This window comes from Marmota flaviventris, chromosome 6, assembly GCF_047511675.1.
Source record: "Marmota flaviventris isolate mMarFla1 chromosome 6, mMarFla1.hap1, whole genome shotgun sequence".
Lineage (NCBI taxonomy): Eukaryota > Metazoa > Chordata > Mammalia > Rodentia > Sciuridae > Marmota > Marmota flaviventris.
The window spans coordinates 42,297,997-42,319,867 of record NC_092503.1 but is presented as its reverse complement, the minus strand read 5'-3'; the positions used below and the strand labels follow the sequence as shown (position 1 = coordinate 42,319,867).

The window sequence follows — 21,871 nt, the reverse complement described above, 5'->3', positions numbered from 1 at the left end:
AGAAGACGTGGTAAGCATTGGTAGAATTTAGTAATGTTTGTTGTTCAAAGTAAATAAAACTAAGGTCACACATTTTTCCTGTTATTTTTTAATATTATTTGTTCATTCATGTATTCTATCAACAAATATTTATTGAGCACTATTTATGATGGGTACAGTTCAAGGCACTGAAAATCCATCCATAAATGAGATGAACCAAGTCACAGTCCTTTTGGAACAAAAATAATATACTGAGGAAGACAGACTAAAACACATAATAAATTTCAGATAGTGAAAAAAACTATATGAGAAACTAAACTGGGACAAATGGTTAGAGAATTATGGGCTAAGGGTTCTTTGGATATAAGACTACAAATTCCTATAAGTTGATCACTATAGCTGCTGAAAATGTCCCTTACTGAAAATGAATCCATGTTTGTCATTAGCACAATTCCCACCAGTTTAACCTTCCCTGTTGTCTGAATCACCTCTTGGAGAGCACGGTTTTTTTTTTTTTTCTACCTCAGTTTTCCTTCTACATATGCAACCATTATTGTCTTGGCATACAATTTCATTATGAATGTTTCTCAGATATAATTCTAGTGATATATGAAGCTTAAAAGACATTTTGAATTTGGTATTTATGAAACAAAAATGCTTGACAGGTTAGTAATCTTAAATAATTGATTGCATTTATTTCAAGAAAAACATCATTAAACTGAACTTTTATTGACCAAGTAAGACAAAGAAACATATATTTTTAAAAGTCTTTTGGCATAGCATACTGATTAAGAGCAAAGTTCGGGATTCAGACAGTTGAATTTCATATGGCAAATCCACTTTAGCTGTAAAATGTGGGTAACTTATTTCAGGCCAAGCCTCACTTTCTTATCCCTAGGCGAGCGCGCTACCGCTTGAGCCACATCCCCAGCCCAACACTTTCTTATCCCTAAAATGGATAATAATACCTACCTCTCAAGAGTTGTTTTGGGGATAGGTGAGTGTCTAGTAAAGTATCTGGCATTAATCACCCAAAGTTAACTGTTAGCTATTAATTAACATTTTTCCCTCAACATAAACATACTTACTTTTAGGAAAATTTGCAGATCTTGAGTCTGAGTGTGCTGTAGAATGTCTTGTTGTAGATGTTTAAATATAGCGATACAGATATACACTTGATAATCAGGACCAAGGAAAATACAGGTAGCAATGTAGTGGCATATTTCTATCCAATCTAAATAATTCCAAAAACACTGGTTTATCCATTGCAGGCAAATCTTTAAAAAATAAAATTAAAAAGTTCATTAAAAATCTTTTAAAACTACATTCTGCTAATAAAAAGCAGCAACCAGTAACACAGAAAGCCAACAAAAAATCTTGTATTTTATAAAAATAGATCGTTAGGCTGCAAAGTAGTGTACTAACAAGTATACTTCTCCTATCTGCTTACCATTTGAGAAAATTCATGGCCTTGGGACTCAGGATAACTGAAGGTATTCGAGCTGCTCTTATAACTACTGCTGTATGCCTTCATTATGCATACTGTCCTCTTCTTACTCATAACACCAGTCTGCTCTCAACAGATACAACGGCTAAGAGACCCTTTTAATTCAGAGATGGGAGTTTTTTATTTTTTTCTTTTCTTTTCAATTTATTGGTTCTTTTTAGCTGTACATGACAGTAGAATCCATTTTATATCCTACCTATATTCATAGATATAAAATTACACAGATTATAGATTGCTAAGTGTTACATTAATGCAAATAAACTCTTGCTGAATTAGAAAACTTCTTAAACCAAACAAAATTATATATCATATAAACTGGGAGCTAATGGAGAGCATGATTTAAAAATGAGACTTTCATAAAAACATTTTTTGAGAATAACATCTGTTTAGATTATAAAAGCAATATGTGCACACTGTGGAAAACAGAAAAGTTTAAGAAAAAAAGATCAATAACAACAATGCAGAGATTAACACTGTTAACATTCTGTTATATTAATTCCACCATGGTCAATACCCTACCCCAAATAAACAGACATGTCAAAATCCTAAACCCGAGTACCTCAGCATGTAACCTTACTTGGAAATAAAGTCTTTACAGAGGCTATCTGATTAAAACGAGTTTTTTAGGGTGGGTCCTAATCCAAAATGACTGACTTTGTATAAGAGAAAATATGGACATAGAGACAGTTGGGCCACAAGGAAAGGCAAGGAAAAGACACACCTCATGAAGATGGAGGATTGCAATGACATATCTACAAGGCAAGAGACACCCAAGACCACCAGAGGCTAAGAGAGAGGCCTGAAATAGTTATTTTCTAAGTGCCTTCAGAGTGAACATAGCCTTGTCAACACCAACTTTTGGATTTAAAGTCTCCAGAACTGTGAGAAAATAAAATTTTTGCTGTTTTTAACAACTCAGTTACGTAACTTGTTATTGCAATTACAGAAAACTAATAAAATTTCTTTCCATTATTTAATTTTCATTTATGATTTACAAATTACTTCTGAGGAAAATTTTTTATTGAATTGCTCTTTTTTCTTTTGTTTTTTAAAGGGTGGGAGAGAAAATGGGCATAGATATGGTGTCCTATCTCATTTTTTCATAGGTACAGATACAGGTAAACAAATTTTCCCTCTTTTTCCTAACATTTTGCCCTTTTAAAAATACATTTATGGCCAGGTGTGCTAGCATACACCTGTGATTCCAGCTATTCCAAAAGCTGAGGCTGGAGGACTGAAAGTTTGAGGCCTGACTGGGCAATTTAGCAAGATCCTACCTCAAAATAAAATTTTAAATAAAGGTCTGGGGGTACAAATTAGTGGTAGAGCATTCCCAGGGTTCAATTCCCAGGACCACATTAAAAAAACAAAAACAAAAACAAACAAACAAACAAAAAACTTGAATAAATTATAAAAGTTATTTCCTTGATTCAACTTTTTAGCATGTTAATTCTGCTTTTAACTGGTATTAAATGGTATTTGATTAAAATGGTATTTGTTTGTTAGGTTCAATATAACAAAGAACCACAAACTACTGGATTAAACAACAAAAGAAATATATTTTCTCACTATTCTAAAGAAGTCTCAGGTCAAGCTGTAGGTAGGGTTAGCTTCTTCTGAGCCTTGTCCTCTTGACTTCTTGATGGCATCTGCTTCCTGTGTCTTCCCAAGGTCTTTTCTTTGACATATCTTTGTCAAAATCTCTTATTAAGGACATGAGTCATATAAAGAAAGTAAAAAAAATTTAACTTGTTTTAAATTGCAAAACACAGTTCCTTGTGAACTAATTATACTCTACAACATTTTTTAAGACATTTAGCCTTGAGCTGGGGATATAGCTCAGTGGTAGAGTGCTTGCCTTGAATGCATAAAAAAGCCCTGGGTTCAATCCCAAGCACCACAGACACACACACACACTCTCTCTCTCTCTCTCTCACACACACACACACACACACACATACACAACAAAACACATCTAGCCTCATAAAGAAATAAAATCACTTGCACAATATGCATTAAGTTTAACCACAGCCTTCCGAAATTTTGCTCTTCGCCTGCAGTTAAGCTCATGCTAAAGTACATTAAGATGCAACACTGAGATCACACAATTATTTTATCTGAACTAAATTTTCTTACTTATATCTAGATTTTAAAAAACCTTCAAAGACTCTCATAAGAATGTTAAAGTTGATTAAAATAATTACTTACAGATACCCAAGGAAGGCAGAATAGGTATGATTTCTAAATGATCAAGTTTTATGATTCAAAGGCACTATTTTTAACAGCTCTTTCAAATTTATTTTATTTGCTCTCTACATAGAAAGAACTAGTACAGAAGAAAACTGTAGAATCAAAGTGGTTTTAAGTGAAGTTTTTTATCTGAGTGACTTCAGTAAGTCTATTTATTTCACTGATCCTGCATTTCTCCATCTCTCACATAATGAAGGTTAAAAACATTTAAATACAAATGGAAAACACTTTTTAAATGACAATTTGTCATTACAAACATGAGGCAATATTTCTGTTGTACATCTAGGCAAGATCTGCTTTGTATCTATACATTATAAAAGCAGTGTGTCACAAAACATGAAACAGTTTTCTGTAATCTGCTTTACGTTGGGGGTGCAGGAGAACAGAAATGAGAAAAACCAAGCAGGTTTTCCTAAACTATTATTCCACAGATAATTCCAGGGGTTATCTACATTAGCTCATTTGCTGATAAGTAAAGTATTATAATCAATGACATATAGGATGGTGAATCCAAGGAATTGAGAGAGATGAATCATTAAAGATATGTAGTACTGTTTAAGCCAGGAAAGTGAACAAAATATATTAAGAAAAGTTTTTAAACAAAGAATAAAATTGTTCAAAAAGATAATTAGAATGTGATTTCTTTGTTACTCATTTAAAAAGAGAATATAGTTTCAGATTTGTATTTTCTTTCTAATCACAGCTGCTCTTGAAAGAGACTTTAATAAGCAAATATGCACTTATAACTGTTTAATTTTTTTTCTATTCCAGTTCAGCTTATTACTTTTACTCTTGAGATCTGTATATTTCATTTAGTAACTTTCCCACAAATTCTTCACTGATCAATAAATCCTCTAGTGTCTGAAAATATACAACTTCAAAAAGCATTGCTCCTAATTAGATCAAAATGAATAAACTTTGATAAATAAAATTTATATCTAAATAATTAATCACACATACCTATTTAGTTATGTTAGTTTAGTTTTCATATTTTACAATTAGCAATAAAATGGCAAATAATATCAACAAAGCTATGATATGTATTTCTTAAGGCAGAATAATTAGTCCAAAAAGGGAACCATTAAAAAGGCACTTTAACATTAAGAAAAAGAATAATATGGCTGATCAGGAGTCATTTTTACATGAATCTATTTATATGCAGTTTCAAATTGATAGATATATCAAAATGATAACATTTATATGAAAAAGTGTTCAATATCTCTAGCAATTAGAGAAATGTAAATCAAAACTACTCTAAGATTTCATCTCACTCCTGTCAGAAAAGCAATCAAGAATACAGGCAACAATAAATGTTGGCGAGGATGTGGTGAAAAAGGTACACTCATACCTTGTTGGTGGGACTGAAAATTGGTGCAACCACTATGGAAAACAGTATGGAGATTCCTCAGAAAACTGAGAACGGAACCACCATTTGACCTAGCTATCCCATTCCTTCATTTATACCCAAAGGACTTAAAATCAGCATACTATAGTGACATAGCCACATCAATGTTTATAGCAGCTCAATTCACAACAGCCAGACTATGGAACCAACCTAGATGTCCCTCAATAGATGAATGGATAAAGAAAATGTGGTATATATACTCAACGGAATATTACTTGGGTTTAAAGAAGAGTGAAAATTATGGCAATTGTCAGTAAATGGTTGGAATTGGAGAATATCATGCTAAGTGAAATAAGCCAATTCCACAAAACCAAAGGCTGAATGCTTTCTCTAGTATGCAGATGCTAATTCACAATATGGTGGTGGTGGAGGGCACTAGGGAAGAATAGCATTACCTTAGATTAGGTAGAGGGAAGTGATGGGAGGAGAGGAAAAGGGATGTGGGGATAGGAAAGATAGTAAATTGAAACAGACATTATTACTGTACGTATGGATGTGACTGCATGACCAATATGATTCTGTAACATGTACACTCAAAAAATTGAGAAATTATATCCCATCTGTGTATGATACATTAAAGTGCATAAATGCATTCTATTGTCATGTATAACTAATTAAAACAAATTTAAAAATTAAAAAAAATCATCAAATTAATAGAATATTTTTCTTTTAATCACAAAATTGACATAGCAGGGTCTGAGCAATTATAAATTTGGCCAACAGTCTTTGGTGATCCATTTTCAAGTTAAAGAATATATGTTAAGGACTCATAAATAATTGAAGGTATTAGACAATATACATTGTATAAGTCAAAACTAGAATAGCAAAAAAGTAAGTCTTAGGAACATATTGCTCCCAGCTTAGATTTTTAGGAGAACTGAAAGAATGAATTATTGCATTTCTAGTAAACATTTAAGTAACTTCTTTCAACCAGAATTAACATTTTTTAACATAAAGTGCCTAGAAGTGTCCTGGCTAAAATTACCCAAGAAAAATCATTCTTTTTCATGACATGCAACTCCATGCTATATTTAAATTTCTTATGGACATCAGGAGATTTAAAACAAGGAAAATAATCTCATAGAAGTAAATGTAATAAATGATACCAGGGATTTTTGAAAGAACATATACTATCCAGAAGAACTATTGTCTAATTAAAAGATTTCTAGTAGAAACTAAGGGAATAAAAATACAACTTACTATTAAGAAATCTATCAACATGCCACATATTAAATGAGTCCAATAAGCTCAAGATTGAAATAATCTTAATTGTAAACAAAATTGATACAATTCAACTTTCAAACTTGACTGAAGGAAAGAACAAAGTTTAATGCTTTACAAACCAAGACTGCTAGGATTCTTCAGAAGAATGATATAGAATAATTATCTTCCATAAATAGTTACTTCTTAATAGTGTAATGCTTGATGATTTCTCAATAATTTAGCCTAAAACATTAAGCAATTATTATTTTAAATTATTTTAGAAGAACTAGATAATTTGATAAAAATGAAACAGAAATAAAATACATTCTTATTCCACATTGGAGAAAAAAAGAAAATTAAGATATATACACATACTATAACTTAATAACAATGATTTTATTAATTATTAATAATAACCAGAGAGAAAATACAACTGAGATATATTCAAACTACACTAACTAGCAATATCTGAAATGAAAAATGAACCATCCTATATGGAACAAACTATAACTTTAGGAAAATACAAAATAAAGCAAATAAATGGAAAAACTTGCCGTGTTCCTGTATAGAAAGACTGACTATAGCAAGGACATAATTTTTTTTCAAAGTAATTTAAAATTTAACACTAGAAGTCTCAATCTCTTCTTGATTCAAATTCTCAATTTGGACTAGGCAAAATCATTTTAAAGTTTTTGTGAAGAAATCAATAAGGAGAAATAGCTAAATTAACTTTTTGTGAGACAGGTAGGAAATAAATGATAAGCTTATAATTTCTTAACATTGAAACTTCATATAAGGCTAATATACATAATTTAGGAATTGATGAGATTTGGTTAGTGCATACTACTTTTAAAGAATATGTAAAATCAATAAGGACTACACTAAGAAAGGTGGATAATAATTATAAGAACATTCTACTAGTTAGCAAAACTGTGGGCATATAATCAATATGCTAATATTCAAAGAAATTTTTAAAAAGAAAAAAATTCACTATTCAATTAGTGATTAGTTTTTTAAAAGCCAAACACATAATCCTGAAAACTAGATACTCTCTGCATTTCTGTTAAGAATAAAATCTAAAGCAATTTGATCATTTGAGTCAAAAGCCTTAAAAGTGCTCATATCTTTTGATTGAGTATTCTTACCTTATAGAACTCTGACCTAAATTTTTCTCTCTCTTGTGGTGTTAGTGATCAAATCTATGGCCTCACACAAGTTAGGAAAATGCTCTGCCCCTGCCCTATAACCCCAGTCTTAATGTAAAGACTTAACTGAAAACAAACCATAAAAGGAGGGGTGGGGAGGAAGGGAGGGAGGGAGGGAAGGAGAGGGAGAGGAAAAGAGGGAGAGAGAGAGAGAAAGCTTTAAGCTCTAAAATATTAATTTAAGACTAACTACAACATAGTGGAAAAAACAATCAACACCTCTGCAACACAGGGAAAGAAAAAACAATCAACACTTCCCCAATGAACTACTGAACTACTAGCTAGCTACACACAGGAGGGAGCCCACATAGGTCATACCACACTGCATTAGCTCTAGAAAAAACATGAAACTTTCCCAGATCCCAAGTCAGGAACAAAGGCTGAAACACAGGTTAATCAGCTGGGCTTTCTTGTTAGATAAGACACAGTATCTCACACACCAGACACTCCATGTTGATAAGAATCCTTGACCTCTTCTACCTCAGTTAATCCTTATATAACTCTTATTATTGCTGTTAAGAAAGCATTATCTCCACTTTTAAAAAGCCTTCATGTCATCAGACTTTCAGAAAGTCTATGCCCTGAAGCAGAAACTAAACTCAAAATCTGTGACTGCTAGGAATGTACTATAAAGTAAACCTATAATAAGCATGGGAAGGAAAATAGTTAAAGAGATTTAAATATATATTTTTGTTAAATGTATTTTCTACATTTGAAGAGAATGGAATTTTCTTTAAAGACACTAATGTTTGAAGTTGAAGACATGTTTATGGATTACCTGTGATGGTGCAAAACCAGACATGTGAAAAGCTGAACACACCAGGGGTACCTCAGCCTTCAGTAACATTTCAACATAGTGAGTGCTGCAAAAATATATTGGATGGATGCCAGATTCTATGGTGTCAATAGGTAGATATTTCTGCATAAAAACAGAAATTGAGAATATAAATAATTTAAGATAATCAAACATACACTTAAGTAAATCTTTTTCTTTTGCATGAATTGCTGCTTTCAAAATTTATGTGGTGATATAAGAAGTTATTTCGGTGATTTTAATAGTGTGAGTTAAAAAGTCAGAATTTTAAACATTCAGAAAGAATAAATCTCAATAAAGGCAGGGTTATATACCTTTCTAAGATTCAGGAATAAAATTAAAACTTTGGTAACTTCAATCCTTGTGGAAAAATGAGGATGGGTGCTGAAATAATAAGTGAACATATGTGGGAGTAAATTGTAATAAAATACATGCTAATAAGAAGTGTATTTTGGTATGTTTAAAACTTTTGGCTTTTGTCCAATGATTTTATACAAAAAAGTTGTAGTCAGCTCTTGGGATGTCCAATAGACGTACCCTTTTAGTAGTTGATAGTAATCCAAAGCTGGGCTTGAATTAATAATAACCCAAATTTGGAACTCTATAATAAGTTCACCTCTCAAACTGGGGAGAATGCAAAGTGTATCCAAAGTTCTTGGGTAAGCATTTTGAAAACAACTTTCATTTTATAATTATGTGTATACTTATATGTTACATATGCATATTAACATACACAGACACATTGTTAGAATGTGCATTTTTCATCAATATCTTCTTAAAGTTGGTTATTTTTTAATTTAGTTCTTAGATATAATTCATGATTGTAAACAATCAATAATGTTTTATTTACTGTTTTTATAAATCCAACATCTACTCACAATAATAATTTAGCAAAGAGTATTAAACTTGAAGATATAATTTGGTGTCAATAAAATCTACCCAGACAACAAATTAAATGAATAAAAAGTTGGATACTCAAATTCGATTTGAAGACTTTACATTAAGAGAATGTCAAAAAGATATTTTATTTTCTTACAATTACTGGACAACTCGTGCTTATAAATAGTTTTGATAAATGAAATCTAACATTTTAAATTAAAACAAATCAAATTCATAAGTTATATAACAGTTAAAAGTAAGGAGGGTTTTTTTTCTCCCTAACTTTATTGGTAAGGTGCTTTTAGGATTTGGTTGGAATTATATACTAAAGTTTCTGAAGTCACCAAGTTACTTATTAGTGGTTTTCCTATTCTGTCATTTATCATCATAAATCATGATGAATTATTTTATATTTCATAAATATATATTTGTAGAAATATATGCTGTATATAGAAAAGTTAAATATTCTTAGGATAGGTTCTCTAGGATATACCACACATGTAAAAAATGAATAAATAAATAAATAGCACATTCAATTGACATATTAATACAGAAGTCTAGGACAAAGGTAAACTTTCTTGAGTAGTTAAAAAAATATGGACTGAGTAAAAATATCAGTTGATTTAGTCTTGAAATCCACAATGTGTTTTGCTAATGACTATTTGTAGAATGAATAAATCTAATAAAATACAAAAGCAAAAATCAATTACATCTTTATAAATTTTCAATGTGCACTTAAATAATTTTCTGAATGCATATATAATAATAGTACAAAATTTTATACATAGAAAATTATTCTTATACAGTATCTTTTCTATGTTGCAATGGAAATAACTTCAGAGTAGATCTATTAGGAGACAGAAAACAGACATTAATTACATTCTCAAAGAAAACAAGCCATTATATGTAATGGATTCCCAAAGATAAGGCAAGAGTTCTTCTATCCTTATAAGTTGTTCTCAGAAGAAATTATGTCACATTTTGATAACCAACACAGCTCCTAACATCAAAACTTGCAGAGAGCAGCTGAATTCAGTATCAACTGAATGACAAGTAAAGACACTAATATCTGCAAAAATCAGAGAACTCACTTATAATAAAAAATTTATTAGTTGGCCTATTAATTACCATCTCAATTTATAATAAATGGTGTTCATAAAATCAGATAAAAAATGACAGCTCTAAGTCACATAAATATAACCTGGAATTTTCTGAGTCATTAAATTATAAATTACTTAACTATAATTTCAAAATTTTATGTATTTTGTTTGTTCACAATATCCTGAATGGTAACTTTTATTATTCAGAATATAGGACTAAACATAGCACCAACAGGAAACAGCATTTTATATATCATGTAAATAAAATAATAATATAAAATACTAAAATAAAATCTCAAAAACTTATCAGTAAAACATTAGCTTAGAAGATACTAGAAAGTAAAATAATATGAAGCAAAGAGTTAATAAAACAAGGAGTTTAGTGATTAATAATGAAAGACATATACTTAAAAATGAAACACAAAAATTAGTTTTTAATTCCAGTATATCTAGTTCTAATAAGTCACGTTTTCCTGACACATTAAGAAATATCTACTTCCTGTGTTGCTATGGAGGTTAAATAAAAAGATCCTATTAGAGCTTAAATTCTTCAATCCAACACACACTGATCCAATCCAGTCATCCATCCTTGGGAATCTAAGGGCAGAGGATGGGTCATTCTTTATGAACACAATAAATTGGCTAATTGTAGTCAATTCATAATCACGTGAAGGATAAATAGAAAAGTTTGAATATTTTTCCAAAACTTCGGTCCAGTAATTCTAGAAAATATAAATCTTTGTCCTCTTCTCTAGAAAATATAATTTTCAAATATGAATAAGATTTAAAGTTACATATAAGAAAGGGTTTTTGGAATTATTTAGATTAGACAGAAATATGTATATGTATATGTATATATATATATATATATATATATATATATATATATATATATATAATAAAAAAAAATATTTTCATTTAACTCCACATAGCCCTTAGCTTATTAACCTTGGCTGCCAAGTGATTTCCTTGTTCACAAACATGTCATGGAAAAGATTAGGGAAGCCTTAGTTTAGCTGATGTAGTAGACAGCATCCCCCAGGTGAACATCATCACAATATTAAATATATAAATGAAATAAACAGAAGCAGTAGTAAATTAACTAAGGAAAAGACTTTACAGTAATCTGAGTTCTCATAAGAATAGTAAATTCTTTCAAAACATACTACAATACTTCAATAAAAACTCAGTATGGATTTCCAAAATGTACATAAAATGGTTCTTTACCTCTATAAAGTATTTGTAATATCTACATAATAAATTATTTTCTCAAACTGTAATTTCACTATCATGAGCCTTTAAATAAAAATATCCATTCAATACTTTTCTGGTATCTAGAATATGAGTAATATAATTTATTAAACAATAAGTTTATAATAACTAAACATTATTTGATTTAAACATATACTTTATTATCTTTTTTCTATTCCATGAAAGTGCATCTATTATCATTACTTTCATTCATTTACCATTAGATAAAACATCAAATATTTGAGAACATGTCAAATCTTTATCTTCAATCAGTCAAAAGCATTCAAATAGGAAAATGAATATAAATTATGAGAGCTCTTTACAAATAAAACATTCCAGTACTTTAAAATATGATGTTTCTTAAAATATCAAACTGTCCTTCAAAAATAGGGCAGCTCTTAGTGAAAGAGCTCGGGAACAGAGGCACATGACTATAATTCTAACTACTATGGAGGCTGAGGCAAGAAGATGGCAAGTTGGCAACCAGCCTGGGCAACTTAGCAAGACTCTGTCTCAAAATAAAAAATTTAAAAAGGGCTGAGAATGTAGCTCAGTAGTACAACACTTGCCTAGCATGCTTGAGACTCTGGGTTCAATTCTCAGTACCACAAAGCATAAACAAACAAAACAATACAAATGAAAATTAAAGTCTTACAGAAATATGTAGTCTTGGCAACCAAAGGAAAGCAGAGGTCAGAAGCTTGGAGAACTGCTGAAGAAATTGTAATGTTTTCTCTTTATCCCCCAACATTATCATGAACAGAGAAGATACAAACCAATCATGGCCAGCATAATTGCCTTGCAGGCAGACTAGAGAACATAGTTAAGGAACTATTGCAATATCTCACAAGATGAAATTTATGACGACATAAATATTCATTTCCTGGGTCTCTATCAGGAAAGAGATGCCAATGATACTCAGTACTCATTTATAAGCTATTTAAATAAAATTAATTTATTAATCACTTGCATAATCACTATTTCAATATATCATCTGCTTGGAGGTAAAATAAATGGCTTTGTGAAAATTCACTTGTTCTTCTTGAAGAGTATCACCCTTGGGGTGGGGACATAGTTTAGTTGGTTGAGTGCTTGCCTATCATGCACAAAACCCTGGGTTCAATCCCCAGCAACACACACACACACACACACACACACACACACACACACACACAAAGAGTATCATCCTGTCTGTAGTTATCCACGCAATGACTAGCATAACCAAATAGAATATCCTATTAAAATGTAATCTATAGATTTCTATAATTCAGTAATGCAAATAGTTTGTATATTTTTTTCTTCAAGTCAAACTCCATTTCTGAACAATCACAAATTCAAATGAAGCAATAAATGGATATAGTTACAAAAAAGCAGCAACCTTTCTTATTCTGTATCTAAGAAACCTATTTTTTAAAATGTTTTTAAATGACTCTGAAAATGCATCATAATGACTATTCAGTTTAAGATTCAATGAGTATGCCTGAATATAATGATTACGATTCAGTTTTATAAAATGTATGTTTCAAATACAGATATATCATACAGATATATCATATGAGTCACTAGTATAGCTTAAAGAATTATTTTACCATAAATGTATTAAGGTAGTCCATCAAATAACACAAAAAGTATATGAAGAAAGTTCAACTATTGTGAAATCACTAGAAAAGGATATGAAGAGAAGATTTTACAGAAGCTTGCTGCTGTTTCAGGAATCTCTCACAGTGCTTTAAAACCAAGGCAAGATCATTTTCTGCACCATCTTTTAATAAGTTGAGGAACTTACCATACCTACATTAAAAACCCATAAAAGTATAAAATTAAAAAAATATCAGACTCTGTGTTGTACATTTATTTTTTGATATCCATCTAAGTATATTCCCTTTGAGATTTCAAGGGGTTAAGATTTCAAAATTCTACTTTTAGCCTAAAAATACTACACAACACTTAAGACTAGCTCTCATATATGTTCCTGATACTTATGATATACTTGAAAAAAGCAGTATAAACTTGGTAATACTGATAACTTTATAGGAAGATGAAACTGTAATAAGAACATAAAGTGATGATTCCCTGTCGATGAGAAGTAGAATACAGACATTTTTTTTTCTTGAATTTAATCTAAGACAAGAAATACTGACAGGTTAGTTTTATAGAATGTTAAATCTACAAATAAATCTGAAGGTCATTTTGTCCAATGGCCCCAAATGGAGGTGTACTTCTACCAGGGATCACTTTGGACATTTATAGGGGTATTTTTTAATTGAAAACTGAGAGAGGTTTAACTAGTCTTCAGTGAGCAAGTTCCAAGAGGTTAGATCTGCAACAGTTATGCATTACAAGTTGTCCATGTCCTAGGATTTGTAAGAATATAAAAGCTGTCTATAATTATCTGAAACTAATACTGTTTTATATAAACACCTCTATTTTAAATACACATTAATTTAACTGTGTTAACCAAGGAAAAATAGTACAAGTGCTTTGTGTGAAAACTTAATATGACTTGCTTATCACTATGGGCAGTCTCTTTGCTAATGGCAACACTTTTTATGGTTTTAGGCACCAAAACATAATCAGTCTGTATTTGTTACCACCACTGTCTCAATGATTCTATGTGTGGATGCTGGCTATATCTTATATAGCAGTGTAATAAAACAAGCATTATAATTCCCTTTCCATTTATATCCTACAAATAAGACAGAGTTAAAATAATGTGACTAGTTTGCTTATATTATCTACAGATTCCATTTCAGAATAGAAATACAGCACTAAAAAATATTTATAAAACAAGTGGGCACAGAGTCACATAACAATCAAGAGTGTTACATGCCCTATGTTTTACAGTTGAATGAACTAGAATTAATGCCATCATTTTCATCAAACTGTGAATTTAGAAAACACTCAGCCTAGTTAATAGCTCTCACATATGCCTTGTATTTGATTTTGAAGATGACCCTATAATTAAAATGGGATTGTTAAAATCCTCATTTAATAAGCAGTAAAAGGAGGTATCAGTGACTCAGTCGCTAAAACCAAGTTCATGATATAGCATGCCATTTCTCTTGAAAATTACAATTTGAACACTAAAACTACAATTTTGGTTATTCATTTTAACTTCTCTATCCTGAAGGTACTTTTGTACTCATCACCATAGCTTTACAATTACAACTAATCATATTTTAGAAAATGGTATGATTATGCTACTAATGTGCTGGTTTTTACAATGCTATTTTTTGGGAAAAGCTGATAGTCATAGAGGCTTAAACACACTGTAATTAGCCTCTGGAATTAAAATGTACTGTAACTGACTTACAGGAAGAGGTAATTTAATCATGTGCCAATAGCCTCAAAGATAAAGTTATTATTTCCTGGATAACTCCACACTTGAAGTATACGAAATAGCTGGTTGTTAAATATCATTAAACACATATCAGGCAGATGAATTCTAGGGATGCACAAGGAAGATATTTTACTATATACCTGACAGTCATTATAATACCAAGCTGCTGCACAGATGAAAGACTTTCATTCTTCACATTTGCATCAGTAGCTAAAAACAATAGAAAACTGAGTTATAAAAATGTATAAAATTATGCATAATAATATTTTAATTGAAAATTGATGAAAGCAATATTTTTACATATTTTAATATGAATTTTGAAAACACTGATGAATTTGTTCTTTTAAGCGCTGTCTGTTATCTTTACAAAGGAATCATCATGAAACGTTTTTACATAATTTTTCTCCTATAAAAAAAACATTTAGGGGGGCTGGGGTTGTGCCTTGGCAGTAGAGCGCTCGCCTAGTGGGTTCAATCCTTAGCACACATAAAAATAAATAAATAAAAACAAAGGTATTATGTACAACTAAAAGAAATAAATATTAAAAAAAATTTAGGAGCATATTAAATATAAAATGACTAATAGTTTTAAAACGATCTATTTCACTTGGCTATAAACAAAAGGGCCAAACAAAAAAGCCATTAACCTAAAGATGATGTAGAAATATTATCTTTTCATTGTACAATACATATGTAAGATTTTGAACGATAAATATAAGCATTGTGTCTCATTCCCTCCTAATACTCGCATTTAAATCTTTCAGTAACCAGTGTTTCACTATGGGCAGTCTCTTTGCTAATGGCAACACTTTTTACGGTTTTAGGCACCAAAACACAATCAGTCTGTATTTGTTACCACCATTTTCTCAATGATTCTATGTGTAAAATGACAATGTATGAGGGTGAAGTGGCTTCTTCGGGCAAGCCAAATTTTCTTTTTGGAGTAGTTGTGATCAACTACCAAAAGTGAAAAAGGATTGTGTCATACGGGGGACACCGAGAGGCCAAAAGTTTGGACTGGTTCTTGAAACCATTGGTGCCGAAGTTAACAGTGAACATTCAAAAGCATCACTAAATAGTATCCAGTATTTAACTGAAACAATTAAGGGAAACATTGAGTATCAGTTTTCTACAAGATGCCAAATTTTGTGAAACTGGTGATCAGTTTCCTTCATTACTTACACATTGATATATCTCATACTACCAACAGAATCTATTTCGATTGTACATTTATTCCTTTAAATAAATTCTTTCTGATACAGTGAGTATGGAACACCATACAAGAATCTATGGGGGATAAAAGACAAATCATACATACTTTCCATGTAGTGTCATAGACAAACTGTATATAGAAATAAATATAATAAGGGCAATTTAGATATTCTTATTTTTCCTTTAACTATTTTGAAATAGTTATAGTTGTAGACAATATTGAAAAGAAACATACAGGAAGGTCTCATGCACCCTTTACCCATACTCCCCCACCAATACTAACACCTTACATAACACTAAGGTACAGTATCAGTATTAGGAACCAGTTGTTATGATTTAGATGTGGAGTCCCCCCAAAACTCACAATGAGACAATGCAAGAAGGTTCAGAGGAGAAATGATTAGGTTGTAAGATTCTTAACCCAATCAGCAATTTAATACCCTGATAGAAATTAAACTGAGTGGTAACTGAAGTGGTGGGGTGTGGCTGGAGGAGGTGGGAACTGGGGCATGGCTTTGGGTATATATTTGTATCTGGTAAGTGGACTCTCTCTCTGCTTCCTGATCACCATGATGTGAGCTGCTTCCTTCTGCCACCCTCTCCTACCATGATGTTCAGCCTCACCTTGAGCCCTGAGGAAGGGAGCCAACTTTCTGTGGACTAAGAGCTCTGAATCTGTGATCCCTCAAATAAACTTCCCTCCTCTACAGTTGTGCTGGTTGGATGATTTAGTCACAGCAACAAAAAAGCTGACTAAAACAGTGACAGTGGTATAATTCACAGAGTTTATTCATACTTTTAGAGTTACACATTCACTTGTGTATGTGTGTGCGCATGACTGTATACTTAAATTAAAAGTAAATTTATTATACTTGTATCTTTGTGTGACCATCACCACAAACAAGATATAGAACTGTACCATCACTCGAAGGCTCCTTTGTGCTACTCCTTAATGGCCATACCTCCTTCTCCCTACCATAACCCCTGACAAATGATGATATCTAAAGATATTGAATATTTTTTCACATATTTGTTGGTCATTTGTACTTGTTTGACAAAGATGTTTTAAAACCCTAAGTGGTAGAGGAATGACACAGATAAAGTGTTATGTGAACATTAAGATATTATTTCCAGCTTATTAGAAGGAAGGTATTTGAGTTAAACCTAAAAATATAGATAGACTGCTTTTATAGGAACCACTCACAGTTCCAGGGAAACCAGACTGGTAGGTGAATTTTTTTTTTTTTTTTACACAAAAATAAACAAATAAAAATAAGCTCAAAAACTTCAACTAAAAAAAGGTGTCCAGTTAATTATATGATAAAACTACATCTGAGTTTTATTTAGACTGGAATGCAATCTTAGCAGTACTGTCACATTTTGTCTATATGACAGGAGTTGGGCTATTTACATAACTTAGAATATCTTGTTATTTTTATTTTTCACTGTGCTAACAACAGATGAACCTACTTTTCTAAGGGAGGATACCAGTTCTGCCCTTATCCTAGTAAAAGATCCTAATCCTATAGCAACAGAGTAAAGCATGGAGGGCTATTTAATGTCTTCTAAAAATGTTTCTAATTGGAGTGAGCATGGAAAATTTTCTCCATATTAATTATGGCCTATGAGATTCCCTAGAACTCCAGAAGAAAGCAATTAATCATTCATATAGGGAGAGAGAAGAAAGAAGATTGCTAAATTTGGCTTTATTCCATTTATATGAATCAATTATTCTGCTTCTTTTCCTGCACTGTTTAAAAAAGAAAACAAAAACAAAAAAAAGGCTGCTCTGAGTTTCCATTCCTTGGTGTCAAAAAAAAAAAATACATATATATATATATATATATATATATATATATATATTAGTATATCATATACTATTTTTATTCTCAGAGTGATTTGGTCATTTTTCAAAATTATTAATCATTATTCATATATTAACCATAATCTCAAAATTTTCAGTCTTAACACAATAGCATTTTAAAACTTTAGCCATAAATTAAACACAGTTTCATCAATACCACTACAATGTAATAAGATTTAAGTTCATGTGGGTAGTGAACAAGGAGTTCTTTTAGTTTTCACACCTGAATCTGCTCCTGGTAATTATGTATATTAGGTCATATCAAACTTTAGCTTTCCAGGTTTAACTAATGTAAAATTTTAGTGCTCTATTATTGGTGACATTGGTTGATTTTGCAAAAATTAAATAGTTTTAAGAATAAAATTTGTGACTAAATGTTCTTACAGCCGTGGAATAGACATCCTATCAACTACCATAATATGATACAGTGAGAACAATGTGATTTCTATAGGGTATTTCCAGAACATGTTTAATGGATTAGATAATAATATTAGAAGTCTAGTACATATAAAACTATGTTATTAAGCAATAAAACCTCACTATATATATATATATATATATATATATATATATATATATATATATATATAGGCTTGTAATAATACTGATGTTTCTCTCTGAAAAGCATAATACACACAGATATATGAACAGCAGAGGAAGGATGTCCCCTGGGTGGAGGAGGGTGCCAAAAAAGGGATTCCCAGTGTCAAGTGTTCTGTGGATCACAGTGGCATGCATCAGAGGACACTGACTTCTACATTAGTGAAGAATGGAGTAAAGTTAAGGAACAAGAGATGTTTCCCAAAGGGACTGTGCCACTGAAACTTACGTAAGGATCAGGTTCTAACACTTTTTTCAGGGTAATCTAGTTGTGAGGCCTGAGATAAGTTCTTTCACTTTTCTAGAGTTGTATAACTAAATTCCAAGTATTATTCCACTTCAAAGTTTATGATTTTATCTTTAGAAGAAAAGCAGCTCTGTACATTCAAATAGATCATAATTCTTAATTATAACTGTGCATCAAAATGTCCTGAGGAATGTTTTAAAGGTAAAAATAAACATACTGTACTCTAGATTACTGAATCAGATTGCAAAGGGTGAAAATCCTGTCATTTGTATTTTTAAAGGCCTCTATAGCTGTATTTTGTGCACTAAAGTTGAGATCCACACTTAGAAGAACAAGAGTGAAATTTAGATACAGTTACAACTGGACAGTGATACCCAACTAGATAAATTTAACTTTAACAAAAATTCCAGCTACATTCTGAAAAAATGGCTGTGTGTGTGTGTATGTTCTGGGGACTGAATACAGGGCCTGGAGCATGCTAAGCACACACACATTTATCCCATTTTGCAAGTTCTCTCTTTGTATTGTTTATGTACATAGGCCATAAATGTTTAACATTAACAAATAAAGATAAGCTCATAAATAACTTTACATCTATTTGTTAAACCTCATAGGCCATAAATGTTTAACATTCTATTAGTCAGCTTCAACTCTAGCCTTCAAAAGGGCTTCTAAATGAAGAAATAAATTAAAGTTAAAGGATACCAAAACATATTTTAAAAATATCCATATTTTAAAAATCACTAGTGATAAACAGATGTAAATAACTTTAGTATGAATAAAATGCTACAGAAATGGAAAAAATAAAGTTTCCTAAATTAGAAAAAAAGGAAAATAAATAAAGACTTAAAGGTACATATTAAAGGAGATACTTCAAGTTTTAAATTGTGTTCAATATACATTATGATAACTTATCAACCACTATTGGATTACAAAAGTTCAGTGAAAGAAATTTATTATATATAAACTGGATGAAATGCAATGTATAAAGGAGGAGTTAACATCTTCAGAAGTAAAACAAAACTTAAAATGAGTAAGTAAAAGTCAATGATAAAATATGGATATTTTCTAAAGATTCTGACAAATACCTATGTTTGGCAACCAATAATTTACTGATGTATGTACAATAGTGTGTGGGATACACAATAGGTATTTAACAGACACTGAGTAGATGAATGAACAAATATCCCATGAAGCAACAAAAGAAACTATACTTTCATTATGAAATTAGAAGAAAGGTAGAGGAAAAAACAAAAATATTTCCTGAAGTAACAAATAGAAGAAATAACTCCTGCTCCCTGGAGTCATTTTGAAAAGCATACGCTGTTAAGAAAGAGTTAATCAAACAATGACACCTATAGCATCATACCACACTTACTTAACAATGCTTGATTCAACCTAAGATACCACTAACAGGTAAAAGATGGAAAAGAGATCCCTCTCCTTCACCCTGCACTAAAGTCAACTCAAAGTGGATCAAAGACCTAGGAATAAATCAGAAAATTTGCAACTGCTTCAAGAGAACACAGAGGTAACACTCCAACATATAGGCATAGGCAGCAACTTTCTCAATAGGAATGCTACAGCCCAGTAAATAATACCAATAATCAAAAATTGAGATGGTATTAAATTAAAAAGCTTCTGCATAGCAAAGAGAACAATACAAAGAGAGAACTTGCAAAATGAGATAAATCTTGGCCAACTACTCTTCAGACACAGGATTAATATCTAGAACGTGTAAAAAATAAAAAAAAATAAAAAACCTCAACACAGATGCACACAAAAACAAAGAACCCATTCAATAAATCAGAAAATTAACTAAACAGACACTTCTTAAAAGAAGTACAAATGGCTGACAATACATGCAAAAATCTTCAACATATCTAGCCATCAGAGAAATACAAATCAAACTACACCAATATTTCACCTCATTATAATTAAAATGGCTATCATCAAGATTATAGCTTGTGAATATGAAGGAAACAAAGGAACTCACAAGCACTATTGGTGGAAATGTAAATTAGTACGACCACTATGCATATCAATATGAAGGTTCCTCAAAAATCTAGGAAGGGAACCACCATATGAACCAGCTATACCACTCCTCAATGTTTTTATCCAAATGAATTAAAATCATACTACAGAGATGCATTCATAGCCGTGCTAAGCAGCCTAAGCCATGGTAACCAGTCATGGATCCAGTCTAGGTGTCCATGAACAGATGAATGGCTAAACATATGCAGGAAAATGGATGGAACTGGATAGTATATGTTAAGCAATATGAGCCAGACTCAGAAAGTCAAAGGTCCTATGTTTTCTGTCATATGTATATGTAGAATATAGAGGAAAAAATATGAAAAGAAAAAAGGGATCTTACAAAAATCAAAGAAAGACCAGAGGAAAGAGATCAGGGAGAGGGAAGAGGGACTGAAACTGATCAAAATATGTGTATATGCAAATATGCCACAATGAAACCCCACTATTCCATATAGTTTAATATGCACCAATAAAAAGACACCACTAATATAAAATCATAATTTTTGAAATAACCTACCATAATTAATGGTAAGTATAATAGTCTCAGAATAAAATAAGTGAACAAAATTTACTAGATATGGACTGCAATTGCTCACTCTGGTAATGCATTCTACTCTATTTTGGGTTTGCAAAGCTAGCACACAGAGCACTGGTAGAAGAAATTAAATGTATTCTGCCTGGCACTTGGCTAATGGTGTGGAAAAAAATAAATTTTCAGAAGAGTAAAGAATTTCTCCACTGGAGGACAAATCCGTGGTTGGAGAAGCAGTTACTGCTTGGCTGCTTACTGATTCTCCTGAAGCCCTGCGCTATCTGTCATAAAGTCAGAGAACTCTCACTGCCCAAAGAAAATTCAGTACATTTCCTCCTTTCTCCTTCCTTCCCCAAAGGCAGTCTGCAGGTTCTGTTGCTTCTTTCTTAATATGTAGTTTTACTCATCCATTTTATTCAATTTTCAGTGCCATAAAATTCAATACC

At 31.4% G+C, this 21,871-nt stretch overlaps 1 protein-coding gene across 1 annotated transcript in view; it reads right to left on the bottom strand.

Annotated features, from left to right (window-relative positions):
• The window catches only part of Tbc1d32 (TBC1 domain family member 32), a 178,816-nt gene that overhangs the window by 8,397 nt on the left and 148,548 nt on the right, over nucleotides 1-21,871 (bottom strand). Inside the window, exons 29-33 of the mRNA XM_027953067.2 lie at nucleotides 15,074-15,143; nucleotides 13,269-13,384; nucleotides 12,249-12,403; nucleotides 8,328-8,468; nucleotides 1,068-1,256 (exon numbers count right to left, since the gene is read on the bottom strand). Coding sequence (XP_027808868.2) covers nucleotides 1,068-1,256; nucleotides 8,328-8,468; nucleotides 12,249-12,403; nucleotides 13,269-13,384; nucleotides 15,074-15,143 — 671 coding nt within the window. The remainder of the gene's footprint in view (nucleotides 1-1,067; nucleotides 1,257-8,327; nucleotides 8,469-12,248; nucleotides 12,404-13,268; nucleotides 13,385-15,073; nucleotides 15,144-21,871) is intronic.